This window comes from Zingiber officinale, chromosome 3A (assembly GCF_018446385.1).
Source record: "Zingiber officinale cultivar Zhangliang chromosome 3A, Zo_v1.1, whole genome shotgun sequence".
In the NCBI taxonomy this organism is placed as follows: Eukaryota; Viridiplantae; Streptophyta; class Magnoliopsida; order Zingiberales; family Zingiberaceae; genus Zingiber; species Zingiber officinale.
In genome coordinates this window covers 30875760-30902198 of record NC_055990.1, presented here as the reverse complement: position 1 = coordinate 30902198, position 26439 = coordinate 30875760, and the positions used below count along the sequence as shown (strand labels likewise).

The window sequence follows — 26439 nt, the reverse complement described above, 5'->3', positions numbered from 1 at the left end:
TCTCCTGATAAAATAAAGATAAATGCAAATCGAAGTAAACAGGAGAGAAACTGTACTAACCAGGACCCGGTAAAAAGGACAAACAGTCTGAAAGGTATAGAAGACCTGTATGCATGTCAAACATAGGTATCCAAACAATATGCAGCATATAAATGCAGCAAACACAATCACAAACAATAAATGCATCATGCATATGATGCCAATGTCATGGTCACCCCTGACGCCAGTCAGCCAACTCATAACAAAAGTGGGGCCGAGTGGGTAGAGCTGTGACAACCGTGCACTCTGCATCACTACCCCTGATGAGTGACCGAGGGGACGGGATGCTGTCGGAGTACACACATACTCCTACCCCAAATCATAAATGGGGGAGCGCAATGCTCTCATCTCCCGGTACACTATGACGGGGAGGGATCTCTAACATGCTACACGCTGCGTCACACTACCCATGAGCGGACTAACGGAGCACCGGAAGAGCCAAACTGACGTGCTACCACGCTGTGTCACGCTACCCATGAGCGTCACAACGGAGCACCGAACAGTGATGAAACTGGCAATGTGCTCAACAATAATGGAGCAATGTATCGCACAGCATCCGATCATGCAAATGGTGCATGTCACTAAGCATGGTAATATACTAAACCAATCTCTAGGCATATAATAATGTGCACTAAAGTAAATAAATCATATCAAGGTATACTGATCAAATAAGGTATCAAACCTAGGTCCTGACATGGTAAAACATGGTTATATCACTACCCATGAGCATGTGAAATCAGATAGGTATCAATACGTGATGCAAACAAACAATCAATCAAGCAGGCAACATGTATCGGGCAGTGATTAACCGAAACAAATAAGAAAACACAATTAATGCAAATTATTAATTTCATTACTAAGCATATCAAAGACAATAAGTCAAAAGTACCCGCCTCCGAAAATAGAAAGGTCCAATCTGACTCCGAGATACTCGTCTCGCGTCAAAGTCCTGTGTTAAATCGCACAGTTTAGCTAATTTAATTATAAACAAATAGCTAAACTAATTTCTAATCCACTGACCCATTAGGGTTAGTTTCATTAACCCCAACTACACCGTTATACAACTTCTAAACCTAAATCAATAATTATTGCTAACACAACTAGCAATAATCTAACACAAAGATCAAAACCATAAACCTTACCTCAAATCAACCGGATCAAGGAGGAAGTGGTGATCGACAACAGCAACTTTCCACAGCAAACAACCTACTGTTGATGCTGGAACCAAGCAAATCCACAGATCTCAACAGAATGGCACAGAACCTCCTCTCTGCTGAATTCTTCCCTACCATTCGGATCAAGGTGAGACCAAGAACACCACAGAACTTCATAGTAACCAAAACTCACCTCACTGATCTCAACCATACATACCCAATCAATCAAAATTATTGAAATCCAGAAATTTCTCGTCCCTGCTTACCTTGAGGATCGCTGCTAGGACACGGGAACACTGGCGAGATGGTCGGCGTCGGCGCTGTGCCGAAACGCGGCAGAGAGGAAGAAGGGCATGTTGGTGCAACATCCCTCAGGTCAAGGTTGACCTGGGTGACCAAGCTGAGTCTTGGTTTAAGTTTAGATGTTTGACAATAAGAAATTGATTGAAGAAGAGTCAAGTAGGTCAAGGTTGACCGGATACTTGACAGGAAAGTCCTGGTGAGTGAAACCAGGTGAAAACCCTAGTGAGTGAAGCTAGGTGAAAGTCCTGGTGAGTGAAGCCAGGCAGAAGGAAAATCCTAGTGAGTGAAGCTAGGTGAAAGTCCTGGTGAGTGAAGCCAGGTGAAAGCCCTAGTGAGTGAAGCTAGGCAGATGGAAAACCCTAGTGAGTGAAGCTAGGTGAAAGTCCTGGTGAGTGAAGCCAGGCAAGGGAAAATCCAGATGGATCAAGGATGATCGGACATCTGGTGTTGGGAAGTCCAAGTAGGTCAAAGGATTGACTGGATACTTGGCACAAGGAAATACAGATAGGTCAAGGGTGACCGGACATCGATGGAAGTCCAAGTAGGTCAAAGGGTGACCGGATACTTGGCATGAATAGAAAAGTCTAAGTGGGTCAAAGGTTGACCGGACACTTGGTGGGAAGTCCTAGCGGGTCAAGGGTGACGGATGCTAGGCATGATGTACCAACAGGTCAAGGTTGACGGATGTTGGTTTGAGAGGCTTGGAACTTGGTTTTGGGCAAAACCAAGTGTTGGATCGATCGTGGATCGATTCAGAGGCTGATCGATCGTGGATCGATCCGGGCTTCTAGCGAATAGAGAGCCTGCGGATCGATCCGTGGATCGATCAGATGTTCAATCGATCGTGGATCGATTGGGACGCGGCCGCTTATCGATAAATCCGGATCAATCCAGGATCGATCCAGCGTTCGTTTCAAACCATGCGGATCGATCGGTGGATCGATCAAAGCCTCCGATCGATTGGGAATATTCGAATCGATCGGGATCCGACCGCTGGTGTTGATAAAGGCCGCAGGCGTTATTCCTTCTGCATCTCTTCTCCGATTCACTCCAGTTTCTCGCCAGCTCTCTCTCACAAGCTCAGATCGCCAGTTCTTGAAGGATCTTGGAAGTTTTCCAAGTCAAGAGGTGGATCAAAGCCAAGAAGAGAAGCTAGGGTTAGGGTTTATACTCATTGTAAGCTTGTAAGCTTGTATCTCTTGTATCCTTTCCCTCTCTTCTTGTATTGAGTCTTGTAGGGCTTCTCCGCCCTTGGTGGTTACCATAAAGGAGAGTTTTATTTAGTGGAGGGTGTGTGTGTTGGTGTGGATCCTTGGATTAGTCACCTCTTGTGAGGTGGATACCAAGTAAACCAACCGTGTTAGCGTTGTGTGATTGTTTCTTTGTATTTCCGCTGCATATTCTTGAAGAAACAAGCAACGCCGAGCACCGAGCAAACGCGACGAGCTATTCACCCCCCCCCCCCCTCTCTAGCTACTTTTGGTCCTAACAAGTGGTATCAGAGCGAGGCCTCTCTTCACCGGAATCATCGCCGGAACGGTCAAGCATAACAAGAAAAGCTAGAGGGTGAAGAAGTTGAAGCAAAATTGTCAAAGTCAAAGATATCAAAAAGCTCAACTTTAAGATGCAATTCCAAGATGGACTTGGATTTGACACAAGGGTGGCTCCACCATACACTTCCACGAGTTTTGATTCTTGGAAATCAAGAATTGAAAATTTTCTTATGATGGAGATAGAGCAATGGTTTGCTCTAATGGAAGGCTTCAAAGCTCCAAGAAATTCAAAGGGCAAAGTTCTAAAGAAAAGCAAATGGAGCCCGGAGCAAGTCCAAAGGTGCGAGGCAAATGACAAAGTGACCAAGCTTTTGGTCAATTTATTGCCAAGCACCATTCTTTGCAAAATTGGAGAATTTGAAGATGCAAAGGAATTATGGAGCAAATTGGCCAAGCTTCATGAAGAGATCCCCTCCACTGTACAAGAGCAAGAAGAATCCGGAGAGGGTGACTCTTTGGAGCAAGATCAAGAGGAGGACTCCAAGGTTGAGAGATGCTCAACCTCCGAAGAAGAAGAAATCCAAGAAGCTTCATCCTCAAGGGAATGCAACGAAGGGAACAAGGAGGGAGCATACTCCTTGTTTCATATTCAAGATGATGAAGCCTCCACCTCTAGGATTGAGGGGGAGCAATCCTTGGTGACGCCGGATCAAGAAGAAGGAGAATCTTCTACATCCGGGTCAAGAGATGAAGAGATTGAAGAAGCTTCTACCTCCACGAGTCAAGAAAAATCAAATGGAGGAGAATCAAGATCGGATCAAGAGGAAGCTTCTACCTCCGGATCCAAAGGGAAAGATGCCACCCCTACAAGCAAAGGTATAAATATTTCAATTAAAAATAAAAAACATATTATATGCTTTGAGTGTAGGGAACATGGGCACTACAAGAGCAAGTGCCCTAAATTGGTCAAGAAGAAGGGCCAAGTGGCACAAAAGGGCAAGGCGAAGCCCAAGGAGACCATCCCCGGAACAAAGAAGAGCAAGGAGCACATTGTGTGCTTCTCTTGCAATCAAAAAGGGCATTACCGAAGTCAATGCCCCAAGGGGAATAAGATGGTCAAGGCTCAAGGAGGCATTCGTCAAGGGGGAGCCTCCAAGATAAAGAAGAAGATAACATTTATTGAGCCTACCCCCTTACATTATGGTGAAAAGCATGATAGTTCTAACTTTTATCATTTTAATGCAATTTACCATAAGAATAGAAAGCATGAGGGCTTTAAGGAAAAACATGTGGCCCTACATGCCAAAACTACCCAACCTAAGGTTAGGAAGGTAGATAGAAACTTGGGCAATAACTCTAAAGATTTTAGATACAAGCCCAAAAACAAATATGCTCATGAATCAAATGAAAAATCTAAAACTAAGGACTTAGTGATAGAAAATCAAGTCTTGAGGTCAAGACTTGATAAAATGGAAAAGACCCTAAAAAGGATGGAAAATATCCTATTAGGGCAAAATGAGCATAACCTAGGTTTAGGGGTACAAAAGCCATCCAATGGCCATAGAGGTTTAGGATACAAACCAAAGGCTAAGAAGGATGTGCCCTCTTACCATAGAGTTCCATATAGTTATGGAACAAACCCTAGGTCTAGTGGTCAAGCCAAAAATACTAGGGAAGTCATCCCTAAGAGTATTTTTGCAATAAATGTGACTAAGACTTCTAAGAAGTCTAAGAAAGTCACAAACAAGGTCACAAGGGAGGTTATCCCTAGAGTTGACCTAGAAACTGTGACCAAGGCTTCTAAGAAGCCCAACAAGGTCACTAGGGAGGTATCTAGGGTAGTTATCCCTAGTGAGTACCTAGAGCATCCAAGGAGCACCAATAGGTGTTGGGTTCCTAGGAGCATCTTCTCTACCCCATAGATGGGTTAGAGAGTGTCAACTCCGATTAGAAGGGTAGTTAACCTGACTTTGAGGAAATTGACACTCAAGGAGCATTTTCAAGGTTTTTGTTAACCTTTGAAAATGAAGTGGATTTTTGTTTACTCCTTGAAAGAGTAAAATGTGCCTAATGGTGGAAGAATTGATTTTAATCTAAAATGGCACAAATTGGGAAAACTTTAAGAACTATCAAGTTGGGATTTTGGTATGTTCTCAGGCAATTTAAGGCAATCCGGGCCTCAATTTAAAAGTGATACTCTTGTGGAAAAATGAAATATGCCAACATTTGAGGACATGTTTATTTTCAATTGGCATACATTAAATCAAGGAAATTAGAAATGCAAATTTAGGCTTTGGCATTCTCTTGTAGCACTTTAGGGCAATCTAGGTTTAAGTTGTAAGTTTAGCTAAGACTTTAAGGATACTTAGATAGTTAATCTAGGTATATTTTATTTATGCTAAATCTTGCCATGATTGTTTGCCCATCATATGCCATGACATCATGTCTAGTTTTGCATTCATGTTGTATTATGAAAAATCCAAAAATACCATGTCATGACATTCATACATCATGTAGTTATAGGAATCTTTCTTTTGAAAGTTATTTTATTATGATGTATGCCATAACATTATCATGCATTAGTTTAACTCCTTGTAATTAAGGACAAATGGCATTTAACAATACTTATTAACAAGTGACATCCTAGGTGGATGTCTAATATCTCTAAAATGCCTAGATAGATATGCATGATCCCTAGATTAGGGCAAAACCAAAATCTACATCTCACAAAGACTATAAGGTGACTTGTATGTGTTTTAGTGCACATTAGATACAAGTGAGATGTTAGGATGATGAACAAAGCTCAAGATGTTGATTTAGTGCATTCTTTTGAGTTTTTAGGTTCATCAAAACACATAGTTATGTGTTTTCCCATCATTGGGAAAGCTAATGTACAAGTCATGTGCATTAAGCCCAAGGAATGTGATGGGATATTGGTTTTGAAAATTATTTTAAAAGACTTTTGGAAAACCTTGGTGAAGGCTATCTTTTGATAGTAATCACCATTGAATAGTTAGACACAAACTTGAAGAAAATGTTAAAGTTTTAGCAAGTTTTCAAGCTTGTGTCAATCTTTGAAGATATGATATATTTTCATAGAAAACTATTTTTCCATGATAAAGTATGCCCTAAATAATGTCTACACGAAATTTCATGATTTTTGGATTTTTGTAGAATTTTCTAGGGATTTCTGAAGTTGGCTGATTTTGAATTTCAGCAGCTATCAGAGCTCCAATCGATCCATGGATCGATTGGAGTGCCTGAATCGATCAGTGGATCGATTCAGAAGGCCATTCTCGCGAGCAGAAGCTCGCTGGATCGATCAGCCGATCGATCCACACATCTTGAATCGATCAGTGGATCGATTCAAATAGGTTGAATCGATTGGAACCCAACTCCAATCGATCCAGGACGCTGATTTTGGCTGGGAAGGTCTGATTTCAGCACTCTAAACATATTTTAGTCAATGTAACCATTCCAAACCCCTAAAATACATTTGTATACATACAAAGGGTGTTTTCATGTTGAAAACAAGGATGGATTGGTTAACGAAGACTAAGTAGAAGTTTAGGTTGAGGTTGTTTCAAATATTGAACATTTAAACCTCAAAACTTCTAAAATTTGGGTTTCCTAAAGGTTTAGGAATTCCAAGTCATTGTTGGTGCAATGATAGAAGTTACCACCATGTCTTTAGGGGGAGGGACTCTTTAAAGACATGAAAAATTACTTTTCATGAACCTTGGAAGGTGGTTAACCTTCTGTAAAGAAAATGCTCATGTATGAGCTTTTGAACTTGAAATGGGGAGTGGATATCCTCATTATTTCAAGTGGAAACTCAGGTGGTTAGATAATGCTCAAGGTTGGGTATTTGTCTACATTGAGGGAGAAGTTAAGGATAAATGAAGGGTATGAGACCTCCTTTATCGTGTTGATCACAACGAGTGATGTTGTGAACAATGATGAGTAACTCTTCAGGGGGAGAGTCGTCAACAAATGGATTTGTTGATGTGTACCCAAAATTGGGGCATGGGTTGATGTGTGCCCAAAGATGGGTTGATGTGTGCCAATAGGGGGAGAATGAAAGGACCTATGAATGAGTGTAAGTTAGGCTTTCATTACCTAGAGGGAGTGTGCCCTCGTAGGGGGAGAATGAAGAGCTTAATTTATATGTTCATTACCTAGTGGCATGAAGATTGAGGCTATAGGATTAGCCTAACTTACATGTGGTATTGTAAGTGTTATTGTGGTATTGTCAAATATCAAAAAGGGGGAGATTGTTGGTGCAACATCCCTCAGGTCAAGGTTGACCTGGGTGACCAAGCTGAGTCTTGGTTTAAGTTTAGATGTTTGACAATAAGAAATTGATTGAAGAAGAGTCAAGTAGGTCAAGGTTGACCGGATACTTGACAGGAAAGTCCTGGTGAGTGAAACCAGGTGAAAACCCTAGTGAGTGAAGCTAGGTGAAAGTCCCAGTGAAGCCAGGCGGAAGGAAAATCCTAGTGAGTGAAGCTAGGTGAAAGTCCCGGTGAGTGAAGGTGAAAGCCCTAGTGAGTGAAGCTAGGCGGATGGAAAACCCTAGTGAGTGAAGCTGGGTGAAAGTCCCGTGAGTGAAGCTAGGAAAATCCAGATGGATCAAGGATGATCGGACATCGGTGTTGGGAAGTCCAAGTAGGTCGAAGGATTGTTGGATACTTGGCACAAGGAAATCTGAGATAGGTCGAAGGGTTGACCAAACATCTGATGAGTCAAGTAGGTCAAAGGAGTGACCGGATACTTGGCATGAATAGAAAAGTCTAAGTGGGTCAAAGGGATTGACCGGACACTTGGTGGGAAGTCCTAGCGGTCAAAGGTGACCGGATGCTAGGCATGATGTACCAACAGGTCAAGGTTGACCGGATGTTGGTTTGAGAGGCTTGGAACTTGGTTTTGGGCAAAACCAAGTGTTGGATCGATCGATGGATCGATTCAGGAGCTGATCGATCGGTGGATCGATCCGAGCCCCTACAGAGAGCCTCCGGATCGATCCGTGGATCGATCCGGATGTCAATCGATCGGTAGATCGATTGGGGCCGTCCCGCCGATAAGCGCCGGATCGATCCGTGGATCGATCCAGCGCGTCGATCGAACATCTGGATCGATCGATGGATCAATCAAAGCCTCCCGATCGATTGGGAATATTCGAATCGATCGGGATCCACCGTTGGTGTCGATAAAGGCCGCAGCGTTCATTTCCATCTCTTCTCCGATTCACTCCAGATTTCTCGCCAGCTCCTCCACAGCACTCACAAAGCTCAGATCGCCAGTTCTTGAAGGATCTTGGAAGTTTTCCAAGTCAAGAGGCGGATCAAAGCCAAGAAGAGAAGCTAGGGTTAGGGTTTATACTTATTGTAAGCTTGTAAGCTTGTATCTCTTGTATCCTTTCCCTCTCTTCTTGTATTGAGTCTTGTAGGGCTTCTCCGCCCTTGGTGGTTACCATAAAGGAGAGTTTTATTTAGTGGAGGGTGTGTGTGTTGGTGTGGATCCTTGGATTAGTCACCTCTTGTGAGGTGGATACCAAGTAAACCAACCGTGTTAGCGTTGTGTGATTGTTTCTTTGTATTTCCGCTGCATATTCTTGAAGAAACAAGCAACGCCAAGCAACGCCGAGCACCGAGCAAACGCGACGAGCTATTCACCCCCCCCCCCCTCTAGCTACTTTTGGTCCTAACAGGGCACAGAGGAGTCGGCCTCGCAATGTGCAGCGGGGAGGAGCGGTGGTGGTGGCTCACGTGAGGAGATCGGCGAGGCAAGGGCTCGGCGTTACTCTCGTCTGCCAGCGTCGGCTGTGGTGATCGGGCTGGCTAGGGCACAGAGAATGCCAGCGGCACCTCCGTGCGACAGCGGCACGGCTAGGGCACTAGTGGCCAGCGCTAGGAACTCCACGGCAAAGGCTAGGGCTCCGGGTGGTCGACAATGGCGCCGGCACTGGGGAACAGACGCGCTTGCGGTGGATCGACAGTGGCGTCGGTGTGCTCGGCTAGGGCACCAAGGGGTGCGGCTCAGGAGGAAGAAAATGAAGGAGATGAAGAAGAAGTGGGTGGGCGGCGAGGAAGAAACCGCCGGGCCGACGGTTAGGGCAAGGATCCGGAGAAAGGCTTGGCGTCGGCGCGAGAGGAGAAGGGAAGAGAGGCACGCGGGGGGTCTCGGCGAGGATGAGGGAATTCGGCGAGGTAATAAAGAAAATAAAAAGAAATAAAAGAAAAGGAAATGTAAATATAAACATTTCCTCGCTTAAACGGGGTAGCCTAAACAGGCTTTTCCGGACTCCGTTTTTATCCCCGTTAACTCGTCTGTATGAGCTCCGAAAAATTCCCGAAAATTCTGAAAAATTCCCTTATTCATATTCGCCTATTTCCGGTATTTTACATTCTCCCCCACTTATAAAAATTTGGTCCCCAAATTTCGTTATCTACCATCAGCAAGTACTAACAACAGATATAGAGTATAAATGCTGAACGGTAAATAAATCACATACCTCAAGTGAAAAGATGGGGATATCGAGCTCGGATCGTATCCTCGAGCTCCCAAGTAGCTTCCTCGTCCGAATGATGTTGTCATCCCACTTTAACCAGCAGGATAGTCTTGTTCCGCAACTGACGCTCTTTCCGGTCGAGAATCCGTACCGGAACCTCCTCATAAGTAATGTCAGGCTGAACTGGAACTGGAATATCTGCCAGCACATGCGTCGGGTCGGGCATGTATCTCCTCAGCATCGATACGTGAAATACATCGTGAGCGCCTGACAGGGACGGTGGTAGTGCCAGTCGGTAAGCTACTACTCCGATCCTCTCCAAGATCTCGAAAGGGTCAATGTACCGCGGAGCTAGCTTACCTCTGAGGCCAAATCTCTTCACCCCTTTCGTGGGTGAAACTCGCAGAAATACATGGTCGCCAACTGAGAACTCTAGTGGTCTACGTCTCCGATCAGCATAACTCTTCTAGCTATCCTACGCCTCTGACATCCTCCGTCTGATAGTACGGACCAACTCTGCATCCTGCTGAACTTTATGAGGTCCCAACAACTGGGCCTCTCCAACCTCATCCCAGAGGACGGGTGCCCGACAAGGTCTACCATACAACGTCTCAAACGGTGCCATCTGGATAGCCGAATGAAAGCTGTTGTTGTAGGTAAACTCTACCAACGGCAAGTGGTCCTCCCAACTGCCTCCGAAATCCATAACACATGACCTCAGCAGATCCTCTAAAGTCTGAATGGTCCGCTCTGACTGTCCATCTGTCTGCGGATGGAAAGTTGTACTGAAACAGAGCTGCGTGCCCAAGGCCTGCTGCAGACTCTGTCAAAAACAAGACGTGAACCGTGGGCCTCTATCCGAAATAATAGTCAACGGGACACCACATGATCTGATGATCTCCCGGTAAAACAGATCTACCAATCGATCCAGGAAATCAGTCTTCCGGATCGCTAACGAGTGTGCAGATTTGGTTAATCAATCAACGATTACCCAAATCGCATCATGGCCTCGTCGTGTCCTCGGCAACCCTACCACAAGTCCATGGTAATGTGATCCCACTTCCACTCAGGAATAGGAATCCGCTGAAGTAACCCTGCAGGTCTCTGGTGTTCAGCCTTCACCTGCTGACAGACAAGACATCTAGCTACGAAATCCGCAACGTCTTTCCTCATGTCGTTCCACCAGTAGGAACGCTTCAAGTCTCGATACATACGGGTCCCGCCTGGATGGATCGCAAATCGAGAGCGATGAGCCTCCTGAAGTAGCTCCTGTAAGACCGGATAAGACTGAAGTACGCATAATCTGCCTCGGAAGTGAATAACACTCTCCTCGTCTCGTGTGAACTCGGTCTGCTGCCCGGAAGCTATCTGGCTGCAAATAAATTGTAAATACTGATCAGCAGCCTAGGGCTCTCGTATCCTCGTCCTGATCAACGACTGAGCACCCATGGTAACCAGAGTACCCTGCTCTGTCTGTCCTTACCCCTCAAGGCCCAAATCGGAGGAACCTTAAATCAAGTCTGTGACCACAATTCGGTGGCAAGCTAAAGTCCCTCCGGACTTCCTGCTAAGCGCATCGGCAACCACATTAGCTCTCCCCGGGTGATAGCTAATGGTACAATCATAATCCTTCAGGAACTCCATCCATCTCCTCCGTCGGAGATTAAGTTCCTTCCAAGTAAACAGATATTTGAGACTCTTATGGTCAGTGAGAATCTCAAATGTAACGTCATATAAATAATATCGCCAAATCTTCATGGCAAAAATAATGACGACTTGGTCCAGATCATGTACAAGGTAGTTCTTCTCATGTTCCTTCAATCAACGAGAAGCATAGGGGACTACCACATCGTGCTGCATCAGAACAGCGCTCAACCCTGAATAGATGCATCGGTGTAGAGGACATATCCGTCCTCTCCAGAAGGTAAAACCAAAATCGGAGCCGACACTAGTCTCCGCTTCAGCTCCTAGAAGCTGGTCTTGTCATCCTTAGTCCAAGTGAACTTCACGCCTTTCCAGGTCAGGCGTGTCAGTGACATAGCTATCCGAGAGAAACCCTCAACGTATCTCCGAAAATATCGAGCCAAATAAAGGAAGTTGCGAGCCTCTTCTATAGACTCCGTCTACTCCCAACGGTAACAACCTCGTCCTCCTGTGGAACCACGGTATACTCCTACTGGTGACCGTGTGTCTCAAACATCTCACAGAAGACAACCAAAATACGCACTACTGATCTTCACATCTAGACGTTTCCACCGAAACATCTCTGGAACTATGCAAAGCTGATGTGCGTGACTCACCGTAACTCTGAAATAGATCACAACATCATCAACAAAGACAATGGAAACCGATCCAAACATCCTGGAAATACCAAAATCATCAAGTCTCTGAAAACATCTAAGGCTTACCAAACCCTAGTGGTAAGATCATGACCCATAATGTCCGTATCACAGACATTTCTAACCAAAAGATCCCTGACAATAAGTCTGAAATATAATCACCAACAATACAAATCACCAAGAATAGATCCACCCGTGTGAGAGCAACGCTCCATCACAGAAAACACCACATATGTGGGAGCAACGCTCTACCACAAGAAATCCTCAATATGTAGGAATAACACTCCACTACAATAATCCATAACATGTATTTGCAATAGATATGGGAGCAATGCTCCGCTACAAGCAATCCGAAATATGTATATGTGGGAGCTCCGCTCCACCACAAACGATCCATAAGTGTCCAAGGCACCTAACTATCCAACCAGAGGCTACACGAGATCACTCAACCACATATCACTGTAGGCAGCCAAAGATATAAACAACCTAGTAAACAAATCAAATCCATAGTCAACTCTATCATCATCCTAGTGGGTTGGTCACCCACTAATAGGAGAATTAGTTGACAGGGTTATACAACCAATAACATAATGTAGACACTCAGCATTCTACATTCAACATAGGTAGAATCATCATGATGCTACCAACAAGACACCTGGCACACGTGCACACACAACATAGGTATGATCGACATAATCATCCCATTAGTACATACCAAACACACTCATAGCACAGGTATAAATCAGTGTGATACCTCCAACAATACCTACCGAACCCGTGTGCATATATCAACATAGGTATAATCGACAATACACCTCAAACAACCTCACCTGGCATATATACACCTATGCCAAGAGTATAATCAATGTAATACTTCCAACAAAGCCTAATAGACACAAGTGCATCCATAAATCAAATATAATAAACAAGATACATCAAATATTCCACCAAACGCGTATGCACATATCACAACTCAGATTAAATCGATAAAATACCTCCAATGAAACACTCAAACATATGTGCACATTCCACAACATAGTTTTTAATTGACAAATACCTCCAATAAACAATCAGACATGTATGCCTATCCACTCGGGTATAATCTACTAGAAACCCACAATAATCATATGTATAAATGTGTACAACCCAAAAGATAAAGTCAGAATTCAAGAACATCAAGACACTTTCATTTTTATCCTCAAAAATATCAGCCCACATAATATCAGATGAATCAGTCTCTACTCCCCATAAGAGCAAGTTAGCATTCAAAACATCAAATCATTATTTATCCATATAGTCTACTATCAGAGGAAGCAAATATCAACTTTATCATCCTGTTAACTAACCACAACTAACTAGATTTATTAAAATCCATAAGTACACTCAACCGTAAACTCTCTAGCACCCGATTATAATCTGATCACCAACTATAATCATCAAACCTGTGAATATCATACATGACACTCACTATGTTACCATCAACGACAACCCAAATAATAGATCATCACAATAATTATCCACTAATAGATCATCCAAACAAATATCTAGTAATCGATCATCAGACAACCACATAACATTTACTCTCATAAATCATTAGAAATCAACACATCACAATATCTGATCTCACAATATTCCTCAACCTCAAATCATTCTCAACAATGATCAAAACTGATAACTCCCCAAATGACCAATTTTCATCGTATCGGATACCCTAATATCCAAAAGATATGAGTATAAAAACTCTACTAACTAAATCAACAGGAATTATGTAGGTATCATCCACTACCCAGCTAACAATAGTAGAGGCTGGTATGTGCCTCCATCTCCTACTAGTAGTAACAGAAGCTTAAACTACTGATGGTATGATAAGAAAAATCACCAGAGACTATAATCCTTGATCTCTATTAAGATCAACCATGCTCAATGGCTAACCCATCACAGGTAATATGTGCTACAACAACCAAACAGGTACTACATAAAGAATGTTAATACCTATCATAAACTATAACATTAAACATCATACCTATATGCCATCTGGAGATGTTCCATCGCTATCCAATCCCCAACTTCTGACCTCAAAATTCCGAACATGAAAATCACCGGAAATCCATATAAATCCGAAACAGAAATCCGAAACATAACCATATCGAAAATCCGAAAATGCCCAGTTTGACTTGCAAACCTGGCTAACCCAAATATCCAGAATACCAACAACAGGTATCCGATAAATCTCCAGAACACCAAAAGCAGGTATCATAACCCGCTCTGATACCAAATAAATTGGTATAAGATAAATCTCGAAAATCCAAAATACAAAAATCCAACAAGTATCGCCAAACTTGGCGCTCTAATACCATATCAATAGGTATCAGGTTATCCCAAATATCTAAAATACGAAAACAACGATCGTAAAACGCCCCAGCCCGGGCGGGCCCCACCCAGACCGAACCAGGAACGGCACCAGAATTACCTATCGGTTTGATGACTAGCTCCACAGACCACCGGAGGTCCTTTCAATGTGCTTTGTCCTCACTCGCACGTACCCTGGAAAACTTCCCAGGAGGTCACCCATCCTCAGATTTCACCAAGCCAAGCACGCTTAACTTTGGAGTTCTTAAGTTTGGGCTTCCGAAAAGGAAGGTGCACCTTGGTGATATGGATAGTACCATCTAACCTTTTAAGTAATACTTAACCAGAATCTCATAACCGAGGTATTACAATCACCCCCACTTAAAGACACAACGTCCTCGTTGTGTAACCATAAATCACACCACAAACAAATCCCAGAATCTCCCTCGCTAGGTGGTGCCCTGGGTGCTTCTGCCACAGGCGCACTCACGATCGCAAGGTCACTCTGATACCATCTGTATTGTAACGCCCCGGAGGAGTCCCTGTCCGAAGAAATTTCGGCAGCATCTCCCCTGTACAGCGGAAAATCTGAAACTTTCTGCATCTCAAATACCTCAGCAACATGCGGCTGGAATAATAACAGTAAATAAACAATCACACAAACATCCACGCAGTTATATATAATCAAACAAAGCAGTAATACTCTGACTCGAAAACCACCCTACTCAACTACACTCGTAAAACACAAATCTGACAAACTCACCTCTTCTGCCGTCCAGGTAGGCATGTAGTAAAAACATATCGAATAGAACATCCATCAACATCGCAAAAGAAAACATACAATATCCAAGTATCCAAATAACCAAGTCCACACATAATCAAAATAAAAACAAAACTAAATGATAGATAAAACATCGAGGTCTGCAGGGATCTAGCACTACGTGCAGTGAGGACTAGCGACTGGAACTCCCTCCTGACAGCATCAACCTGAAAATAACAACAATGGAGGCGGGGTGAGTCCAACACTCAGCAGGTACAATTGATATGCAAAGTAAAGAAATAACACCTAGCACTAATTATGCGTACAGTCTCCTGATAAAATAAAGGTAAATGCAAATCGAAGTAAACAGGAGAGAAACTGTACTAACCAGGACCCGGTAAAAAGGACAAACAGTCTGAAAGGTATAGAAGACTTGTATGCATGTCAAACATAGGTATCCAAACAATATGCAGCATATAAATGTAGCAAACACAATCACAAACAATAAATGCATCATGCATATGATGCCAATGTCATGGTCACCCCTGACACCAGTCAGCTAACTCATAACAAAAGTGGGGCTGAGTGGGTAGAGCTGTGACAACCGTGCACTCTGCATCACTACCCCTGATGAGTGACCGAGTGGACGGGATGCTGTTGGAGTACACACATACTCCTACCCCAAATCATAAATGAGGGAGCACAATGCTCTCATCTCCCGGTACACTGTGACGGGGAGGGATCTCTAACGTGCTACACGCTGCGTCACACTACCCATGAGCGGACTAACGGAGCACCGGAAGAGCCAAACTGACGTGCTACCACGCTGTGTCGCGCTACCCATGAGCGTCACAACGGAGCACCGAACAGTGATGAAACTGGCAATGTGCTCAACAATAATGGAGCAATCTATCGCACAACATGCGATCATGTAAATGGTGCATGTCACTAAGCATGGTAATATACTAAACCAATCTCTGGACATATAATAATGTGCACCAAAGTAAATAAATCATATCAAGGTATACTGATCAAATAAGGTATCAAACCTAGGTCCTGACATGGTAAAACATGGTTATATCACTACCCATGAGCATGTGAAATCAGATAGGTATCAATACGTGATGCAAACAAACAATCAATCAAGCAGGCAACATGTATCGGGCAGTGATTAACCGAAACAAATAAGAAAACACAATTAATGCAAATTGTTAATTTCATTACTAAGCATATCAAAGACAATAAGTCAAAAGTTCCCGCCTCCGAAAATAGAAAGGTCCAATCTGACTCCGAGATACTCGTCTCGCGTCAAAGTCCTGTGTTAAATCGCATAGTTTAGCTAATTTAATTATAAACAAATAGCTAAACTAATTTCTAATCCACTGACCCGTTAGGGTTAGTTTCATTAACCCCAACTACACCGTTATACAACTTCTAAACCTAAATCAATAATTATTGCTAACACAACTAGCAATAATCTAACACAAAGATCAAAACAATAAACCTTACCTCAAATCAACCGGATCAAGAAGGAGGAAGTGGTGATCGACAACAGCAACTTTCCACAGCAAACAACCTACTGTTGATGCTGGAACCAAGCAAATCCACAGATCTCAACAAAATGGCACAGAACCTCCTCTCTGCTGAATTCTTCCCTACCATTCGGATCAAGGTGAGACCAAGAACACCACAGAACATCATAGTAACCAAAACTCACCTCACTGATCTCAACCATACATACCCAATCAATCAAAATTATTGAAATCCAGAAATTTCTCGTCCCTGCTTAACTTGAGGATCGCTGCTAGGACACGGGAACACTGGCGAGATGGTCGGCGTCGGCGCTGTGCCGAAACGCGGCAGAGAGGAAGAAGGGCACAGAGGAGTCGGCCTCGCAGTGTGCAGCGGGGAGGAGCGGTGGTGGTGGCTCACGTGAGGAGATCGGCGAGGCAAGGGCTCGGCGTTACTCTCGTCTGCAGGCGTCGGCTGTGGTGATCGGGCTGGCTAGGGCACAGAGAATGCCGGCGGCACCTCCGTGCCGCAGCGGCAAGGCTAGGGCACTAGTGGTCAGCGCTAGGAACTCCACAGCAAAGGCTAGGGCTCCGGGTGGTCGACGGTGGCGCCGGCACTGGGGGACAGACGCGCTTGCGGTGGATCGACAGTGGCGTCGGAGTGCTCGGCTAGGGCACCAAGGGGTGCGGCTCAGGAGGAAGAAAATGAAGGAGATGAAGAAGAAGTGGGTGGGCGGCGAGGAAGAAACCGCCGGGCCAGCGGTTAGGGCAAGGATCCGGAGAAAGGCTTGGCGTCGGCGCGAGAGGAGAAGGGAAGAGAGGCACGCGGGGGGTCTCGGCGAGGATGGGGGAATTCGGCGAGGTAATAAAGAAAATAAAAAGAAATAAAAGAAAAGGAAATGTAAATATAAACATTTCCTCGCTTAAACGGGGTAGCCTAAACAGGCTTTTCCGGACCCCTTTTTATCCCCATTAACTCGTCCGTACGAGCTCCGAAAAATTCCCGAAAAATGTCCAAAAATTCTGGAAAATTCCCTTATTCATATTCGCCTAATTCCGGTATTTTACATTGATAGTGGACTTTATCTTCCTTGGATTAACAACCACCCCGGTTGTAACCAAGTAAACCTTTTGTGCCTCGCTTTTTCTTTATGCTTTTAATTTATCAGCTTACTTTATATATGCAAGTGTTAGTTTAAAGAGTTCGAGGAGGGTTTGTCTTTTTGTGTTTGCAGGATATCCAATCCCCTCCTAGCCGGCCCAACGGTCCTACAGTACATGCCCGATCTATCTATAAGGGCTGAGTGAGTTGTTTAAAGAAAGAAGTACGTGGCGCTTTAAGAGAATGACCGCTTGAGTGAGTTGTTTGAAGAAAGAAGTACGTGGTGCTTTAAGAGAATGTCCGCCAAACTTACTTACCCCTCCTCAGGATCATGATATTTTTCAAATTTGGTCCCGTTCCTCGAGGACATCACCTTTTACTCTAATTGGCTGTGTTAGTTATGGTTACGTTTGTACTTTCTTGCTATTAAAATACTTATTTCACCAAACTCAAATTTCTACCGTCACATCTGACGGCCTATTATCAATCCCACTTTTTCTTTTATCCCTATGATTTTGTGTTTTTCTCCCTTATGCTATTTTTTTCCAATATTTGTTTAAGTGTTTTTTCTTAAAAGGGTGGAAGAAGAGAAGGGTTTAACCCATCGTCTTCCGTTTCTGGGTTTTTCCTTCTTCTTCTTGTTCCATTAGCGGCTATTCCTCTCTCCACAATCATCTCTTAGCCATGATGACTTCCTCCAGTGAGTGGTTTACTCGTTGCACTTCCAACTTTGGCGACTTAGAGGCTTACAAACTTCAAATGAACTGTGGCTTTCCTTCTTGTTTAGCTCATCCTTCTCCTACCGATGACCCTCACCTTCCTCCCCCAGGGAGTGTAGCCATTTCCTATTTAAAAGTTCTTGTACTTTCATTTGTAATATTTTTATGAACTATTAGTGATTGCCCAACGAAAGCACTCGACGAGTACGAACCTTGGAGTAGGAGTCGACCAAGGCTCCGAACCAAGTAAATCGATTCTTGTTAGCATTGTTCTCTTTCTTTTCCGCGGTGTACTCACTACGAATTTTACGATCGATATTCCCCCCCCCCCCCCCTCTATCAACTTCACGATCAAATAATTCTATCTCTCGAGGATAAAATTTTATCCTCGGATAATGGCTAGGGAAGGTGCCTTCCAAGCCTTTGAAGGTGCCTTCATACTATTTATCTAAAAATAGTTAGCTTCCCTTGTTAATCATTTTTTGTTCCGCTCGCTTGGGTGATGCTCCGACCCTCTGAAATTGAGCTTACCCAAACCCAACTCTGGCCTTCTCCTCGAGCAGACTTCTTCCCCTACTTCTCATCCCTCGAACACTGTATACATCTTTCTCGTCCACCGATGTACTCTTCCATTGTACCTCGTCCCTCGGATGCACCGAGCCTATTAGTTCTTTTTTCTGTGTCATCCTTCTTGTTAGCTACAACTTCTACTTCGACGATCTTGCTTATCAAACTTCGATGGAAATGTATAAATACATCTTCATGGGAGAAGAAATAAAAGAGATTTGGATTTTAGGTTTTTTCTATCTTCCTCCCTCTCCCTCTCTTGTGCTGCTAACCATCAAAAAGGGTTGCACACTTTTGTGTCGCCACCTCTGCCCACTGTCTGTAGGGGTGTAATCAAGTCGAGTCGAGCCGAACTCTTGAATGTTTAAGTTTGCCTCGTTTATAATCGAGCTGAGCTACAACTTTATTTAACGAATATATTTATGGCCTACGAGCTTATTCGAGTTTTTGTTAAACCTAAATGAGCTTAATAAATATAAATTATAAATTTAAATATTTAGTAAAAACTAAATTATATATTTAGAGAAAATTATAATATTCTTATTAAAATTTATAATTTTATTCTAATATATATTTGTCTGTATGTTTCATAAATATAGTGTAAAATTTATAAATTCAATATCAAAACTATTATTTTTTTTATTTAAAAGTTGATTCATGCTCTTAACGAACATGTTCACGAGCTAACGAGCTGAATATTGTGAAGTTTGAGCTTAGTTTGTTTATCTTAACCAACCTCATTAAATGAGCTCAAATAAGCTTTTATCGAATCGAGCTTCGAATAGCTCATGAGCGGCTTGGTTCATTTATACCCCTAACTGTCGTCCACCCTGCTGCTGGGCCTTCCAACCAACCACCCTGTTGCCGAGCCTTCCAACCAGCCACCCTACTGTCGTGCCTTCCAACTGACCACCATATCGTCAGCCCTAACTGTCGAATAGCCCCCTACCGTTGGCCTCACTGTGTCGAAAAGCAACTCTTGCATCCGAACAACAACTTAGTTGCTATCCCAATTTGTGTCGCTGGGTTACACTAGCCACTGAGCACAAATCAAGCCATTCTCATATCACATCGTCTCCTTCCTTCGGCTAGTACCAAAAAGGAGATGCAACTTGTGGCTTTGCAAAGTTGTCTATCAATATAGGTAAATCTTGTGAAGTTTGTTAGTTGATATTGTTTCCATTACATGTCATCTGACAGGTATAGTTTCTAAACAAATTTTATTCTACGATTATGTCTACATATGCTTGTTCTGATGGATATGTGTGATGCATGTTGCAATAATTTAAGAAATTATTATGATTTCTCAGTGTTTTTGAAAAACATACTTTTGTACATGCATAGAAACACCAACACTACTAGTCACTATATTTTGTTTTGTCGAGTGGTTCAAAGTGTATAGAAATGTACCAAGTTCTAGAGCTATCTCATCAAGGTCAATATGGCTTCTTTCATGGATTGCTCAAATGATGAGTCTGAACAGTTTACAATGATGTGTTGGGCAGTGTGGAGAGATATGTAAATAGAATCATAATTTGGATAGTATATTGATGAAGATCACGGTAGATTGGGTGTTTACAATGCTTGATGTATTCTGAGTCTAACTTGACAGGAGGCTCACTATACCCTTTAATGAAAGTAAACTTAGAATAGGTTTGGAAACCCTCCAGATCCTAACCAAGTTTCACTGGATGTAGATGTGAGCTATGATGAGGTCAAGAACCTTTTTTAGTGTTGGATCAATTGTTTGAGATTCGCATGGTAGGTTTCAGGTGCTAAGGCGAAAGTTATTCGAGACCTAGAGTCGGTGAAGGGTGCGGAGTTGACAACGATTCGCTATGTAATGGGCTTATGTACTCACTTGGGTATTCAAAATATTTGTATCTATTCAAACTTTCTATAGGCGATTCAAGCAGTAACACAACTTACAGGGGATCTAGATACTGATAGTGTACTAGCTATGGAAATAAAATCTTTACTTGCTACTCCAGATTCTATCTCCCTTGCTCAGATAAGAAGAACAACTATTAATGTGCTCACTTATTAACTCGGAAAGTTTTCTTTTCTTCCTTGACATTTGAATGGTTAAAGGGTTCTTATCCTAAGTTATGTCAAGTTGTATCTGAAGATATGCTGTTCTCTCCTAAACAAATGCATATGGTTTGGCTAAAAAATTTCTATATGCCAATATTATTCATGTATTTATTTATACATGCAGTGTCATCGGTGATATCTGATTATATGTTACTTTAATTTCACTACGTCCTATATATATATATTTCATACAACAAATGGCCGATCGAGTAGGAGATGATGAAACAATTACTTCAACTTTTTTAAAAGATGATGGTACAATGGTGTATATATATATATATATATATATATATATATATATATATATATATATATATATATACAATTTGGGTGATCCTCACAATTAAAATACTGGGAACATCCATATCAAGTTCAGATGCCCCTAACTATGAGAGTTGCCCGTCATCCAAATTGGACGCCCACACGGGTCTGGATTTGTTCTGGGTGCCCTTCGTATATGATTAGCTCTCAGTCGACCATGTTGGGCACCCAACATATCATACCTATATATATAGAGAGAGAGAGCTGATATGTTGCGCGACTCACATTGTGCGACTTTGCGCGATTTTCACTATAGCAGAATTTTTTTTTTACTGTGGTAGCGCCCCCGCCAAATTCAAATGTTAAGTATGTATTGTAACAATTACGGAATCGTAGTTGCTACGATTATAACAGCTACGAGTTTATAGTTGCTACAATATTAAATCTATGTTGTAGCAGCTACGAACTTTTAGATACTACAATTATCAGTACTTGCTACAATGTTAAGTCTGTGTTATAGCAGCTACGAAACCATAACTACTATAATGTTACAATGTGATCATGATTTATTTACTCATGTTGTAATAGCTACGAGTCCATAGCTATTACAACGTTAAGTCTATATTATAGCATTTATCGATTCGTAGCTGCTACAATACAGACTTAACATTGTAATAGCTTTAGACTCATAGCTACTATAATTGTAAAAACTACATATACTCATAGCTACTAAAACACAGACTTAACGTTTTAAATTTGATAGGACACTACTTTATATATATATATATATATATATATATATATATATATATATATATATATATATATATATATATATATATATATATATATATATATATATATATATATATGACATTGTACTAATTAATAAAATAATAAATATATTATTTTATACAATAATTATTATATATAATCTTTCAGTATGTTTATGCAGCATATACTAGTTCTATTTGTAGGTATGTGATGTAATCCGATCCTTCAATCAAGTATATGCTACTTCATCTTACTCTCCCTTTTACTGAAATATTATTTAGTTTTCTTATACAAGCTCGGTTCAATATTTGGTATGCATAAACTTGGGCATGGACAGATATTGAAGGCAAATGACTTTGGCTAGAAAAGTAGGGATGCAAACTCCTTTCCTTTAAATTCTGGAAGTATATGACAGCAAACTAAAACCATTCAGCTATTCTGTTGATCCTCTTCCTCACAGCTTGGTAAGTCAAATACCATTCAGTCTAATTATTTCATGAAAAAGATATATCCAACGTGATTTTTTTTGTCCCATAAATTCCTCCTTATACTTCTTTCCCTTAAAAGCCATTCGAGATGTTTAATATATCTTAACAACTTTTCTGGTTACTTTTCACAATTCGTTTCTAATATAAAGGTTCTTTTTAATTTTCATGAAGGCAAAGAAACAGTTGATTCATCAGCCTCAAGAAATGGCAGTGGTCCTAAGCTTTTTTGTTAAAAGATACATCGACAAACTATCTGAATTTATCGAGGGAGAGATAAGTAAAGTGCTAGGCGTTAAAGAAGAAATTAAGAGACTTCATAGAAAATTATCAAGAATTAGTATTTATATTCAAGATGCCGAAAAAAAAAGACAGAAAGATCCTGTGATCGACAATTGGGTGAAGGAATTAAAAGATATCATGTATGATGCAGAAGACATACTTGATCTTTGCTTGATCGAAGGTGGTAGATTATTGGAGGCCCATCCATCTTCTTCAGGGGTATGCTCTCCGGTCAGTTTGCTTTCATCTTGCTTTCAGTGTTCTAAGTTCCGCAGAAACATTTGCCATCAAATAAAAAGAGTTGATGAAAGACTTGATGAAATAAAAGAGGATAATCGTGTTATACCCAGACTATTAGAGCATAGATATGAAGGACTCCAAGAAAACCCAGTAAAAAAGTCGATATCTCCTACCTCTCCCATACATGTGGCTGCAGATATTGTAGGGACACAAATTGTAGATGCTGCAGAAGGCTTAATTTCGGAGATAGAGCATAGCAAAAAGAGATGCAGTGTGTTGGGAATTTCTGGGATGGGCGGAATAGGCAAGACTATTCTAGCACAAAAAATATTCAACGATGAAATGGTGAAAAAACAATTTCCAAATAGAGTGTGGTTACATGTATCCAAGGATTACTCTCACATTGAGCTGCTCAAACAAGTACTGAGAGGTGTAAGAGGAAATGATGATGGTGTTCAAAGTAGAGCAGAAGTTGAAGGCAGAATTGTTTCTCTTCTTTCAGAAAGTTTGCTTCTTGTATTGGATGATATATGGAGCGCAAGTGTATGGAGAGATTTGCTCAGAAATCCCATTTTGAATGGTTCGTGTAGGACTGCTATCTTATTTACCACCAGGCATGAAGATGTCGCAACGGATATGAGAGCTGATTTTGTTCACCATGTTGAGAAAATGGACCAAGACAATGGTTGGGAATTAATTAGAAAGATTGTTTTTGGAGATGGAGAGGATCAAATAATTTCTGAATTGAAAGAAGTTGGTATGGAAATTGTCAGAAAATGTGATGGTCTTCCTCTGGCAATTAAAGTGATAGCAGGTGTTTTATTCCGCAAGGAAAGGACTAAGAGGGAGTGGAAAAAAGTTATTGAAAGTGATTTATGGTTTATGAAAGAGAATGAAAACGAAGTATCAAAGGCTTTATACTTGAGCTATGAGAATTTACCTTGTCACCTTAAACAATGTTTTCTTAGTTGTGCTTTTTACTGTGCCATATCAATTCGATCAGATATAATCCGACTGTGGGTGGCCGAAGGGTTTGTGATTGAACGATCAAATAGTTTGATGGAAGATATTGCAGAAGACTACTACAAAGAACTTATTGCAAGCAACCTTTTGCAAATGGATAATATATTTTTAACAGGTACAAGATTTGTTATGCATGATATTTTACGATCTTTTGGGGAAAATTTGATGGAAGAGGAAGGGATTATCATTAATAATGCTCTATACACAAATATAAATTCTTTGACGAAGATCCGTCGTTTGTCCATATCAAGCCAAGGCGATTTGTTATTGCTCCCCAATGCGATAATAGAGCAAAAGTGTTTAAGAGCTCTACACCTCGTTAATTGTCCTCAAATCAAGAGAATAGAGAATCATGCATTTGAAAACTTAAAGCGTCTCAGGGTCTTGGATTTGTGTGATACATCCATAGACAGCCTCCCAGATTCTCTTACGAAATTGCTGCATCTAAAATACTTGGGTCTTGATCGAACAAAGATTAGAAGGCTTCCTGAATCCATTAAGTGTCTTGCAAACCTGCAAACTTTGAATCTGTCGGGGTGTGAATCACTGCACGAACTTCCAAAGGGCATCACAAGGTTGATCAATTTGAGGTGCCTTCGAATTGAGGGTACTCCGCTCACCCATGTTCCAAAGGGAGTTGGGAAGTTAAAAAATCTCAACCATCTTTCTGGATTTTTGGTCGGCCATTGTGACTCCACGAGCGAGATGGATGGAGGTTGTGACATGGACGAGTTGCAACATTTGTGCAATCTAAGATTTTTACGGATAGATAAATTGGAAAGGGCGACAAGTACAGGAAGCAGAAACTTTGTGCTTGCGAACAAAGCATTTCTTAGGAGATTGAATCTTGGATGGACAATGAATATTAATGAATACAATGAGGAGCAAATCACTGAGGCGGAGAGGATATTCAACCAACTCAGTCCTCCACCGACACTACAAGGCCTTCGCATCACCGTCAATTTCCCTGGCCGACAGTTTCCAGAGTGGATGGTGTCAACTTCTGGACTTGATTCTTTGGCTGACCTTACATTTTTTAATCTTGTCAATTTTCCATCATGTACAGTGCTCCCTCCTCTGGGACAACTACCCAATCTTAAAATCCTACACATTGAAGGAGGAGAAGCAATCAGGAGTATTGGACCTGAATTCCTCGGAAGCAGAACGCCTGCATTCCCAAAACTTATGTATGTAGCATTCAAAAACATGACCAATTGGGAAACGTGGGTGTTGTCTGAGACCCAAGATGTTGTGGAACCTAACGAGGATCTTCATGCAAGGAACCTCAATTCGTTTCCTAATCTGAAAGAATGTAAGATCATCCACTGCCCAAAGCTGAAAAATAGCATCCTTCCCTCAAATAGGTATTTGCAAATTAATAACTGTCCAAATTTGGAATATGTGGAAAAGATTGGCATGTTTCAGTATTTCCGAGTTGTTTTCCCCTCTGAAATACAACTGCTTCCGCAATGGGCGTCATGCCTGGTTAATGTCACTTTGCATACATTTTCCATGGAATGCAATTCACTTCTACTAGATAGTTGCAGTAAGGGGAAGCAAAATTGGCACATCATTCAACGAATTCCAAAAGTTACTATTGATAGCATTGATCGTGAAAGACGCTTATTGCTCAATAAGGACTCGTACAAATACGAAATAAAGGATGAGTTTGGAAGTTTCATCACCCTTGTAAGTCCTCTATTTTCTTACCATAACTTATTACATATCTTCCAATATTGTTAGGAAAAAAAAACTTGTACAACTATTTTATTCTATGGGCAGGATCAATCAATTTTATCAGTCTCCGAAGAGATAGGACAGGATCAAGCAAGCTTCCATGGCTAATTGTTTCCTCCATTATGATTAAGGTTAGTAACTAATTAATGGTGGATTTTATAATATCATCACAAATAAAATGTACTTGTTTCTTTATTTCTGCTTGAAGGTCGTAGCTCGTTGGAATTGATAAAATTTGACTAAGGAGCATATTTCCACTAGCTAGATCATATTGGTGTTTGGTGATGCATTGCTTCTATCTATGTATATTATTTATCCTCGGATTTTAGTGTTTGTAGGCTTGCATCTCTTTGTCTTTATGTGTCTAAAGTTACTCTTTTGTATATTATTTTTGGATTGTGTAGTGTAACCTATATGCTACTTATTTGTGTCTGCTTCCTCAGAAATGCTTTGAATGGTACATTATAAGGCATAAGATATTTATTTGTTGCTCCGGTGTATATTATTTGAATGATTTTGCAAATTGTAAATTATTATTTGTGCACTCTATCTATATAGAAATATTACCATTCATTTTTTTTTCTTTAAAATGATGGGGAACTCCTTTTCCATATATTTATAACATGGAAGTTTGAAACTTATTGCTTTTGGATTTATGAGGAGTCATTATAGTTGGCGAATAAAATAGACTAGTTA

General features: G+C 41.4%; 1 protein-coding gene across 1 annotated transcript; it reads left to right on the top strand.

The window, feature by feature from the left end:
* Positions 1-16776: 16776 nt before the first annotated feature.
* Positions 16777-25851, top strand: LOC122050313 (putative disease resistance protein RGA3). Its single transcript, XM_042611231.1, has 4 exons — positions 16777-16880; positions 22437-22440; positions 22636-25695; positions 25789-25851. Exons 1-4 carry the CDS (start codon positions 16777-16779, stop codon positions 25849-25851), a joined length of 3231 nt encoding a protein of 1076 aa, XP_042467165.1.
* Positions 25852-26439: the final 588 nt, after the last annotated feature.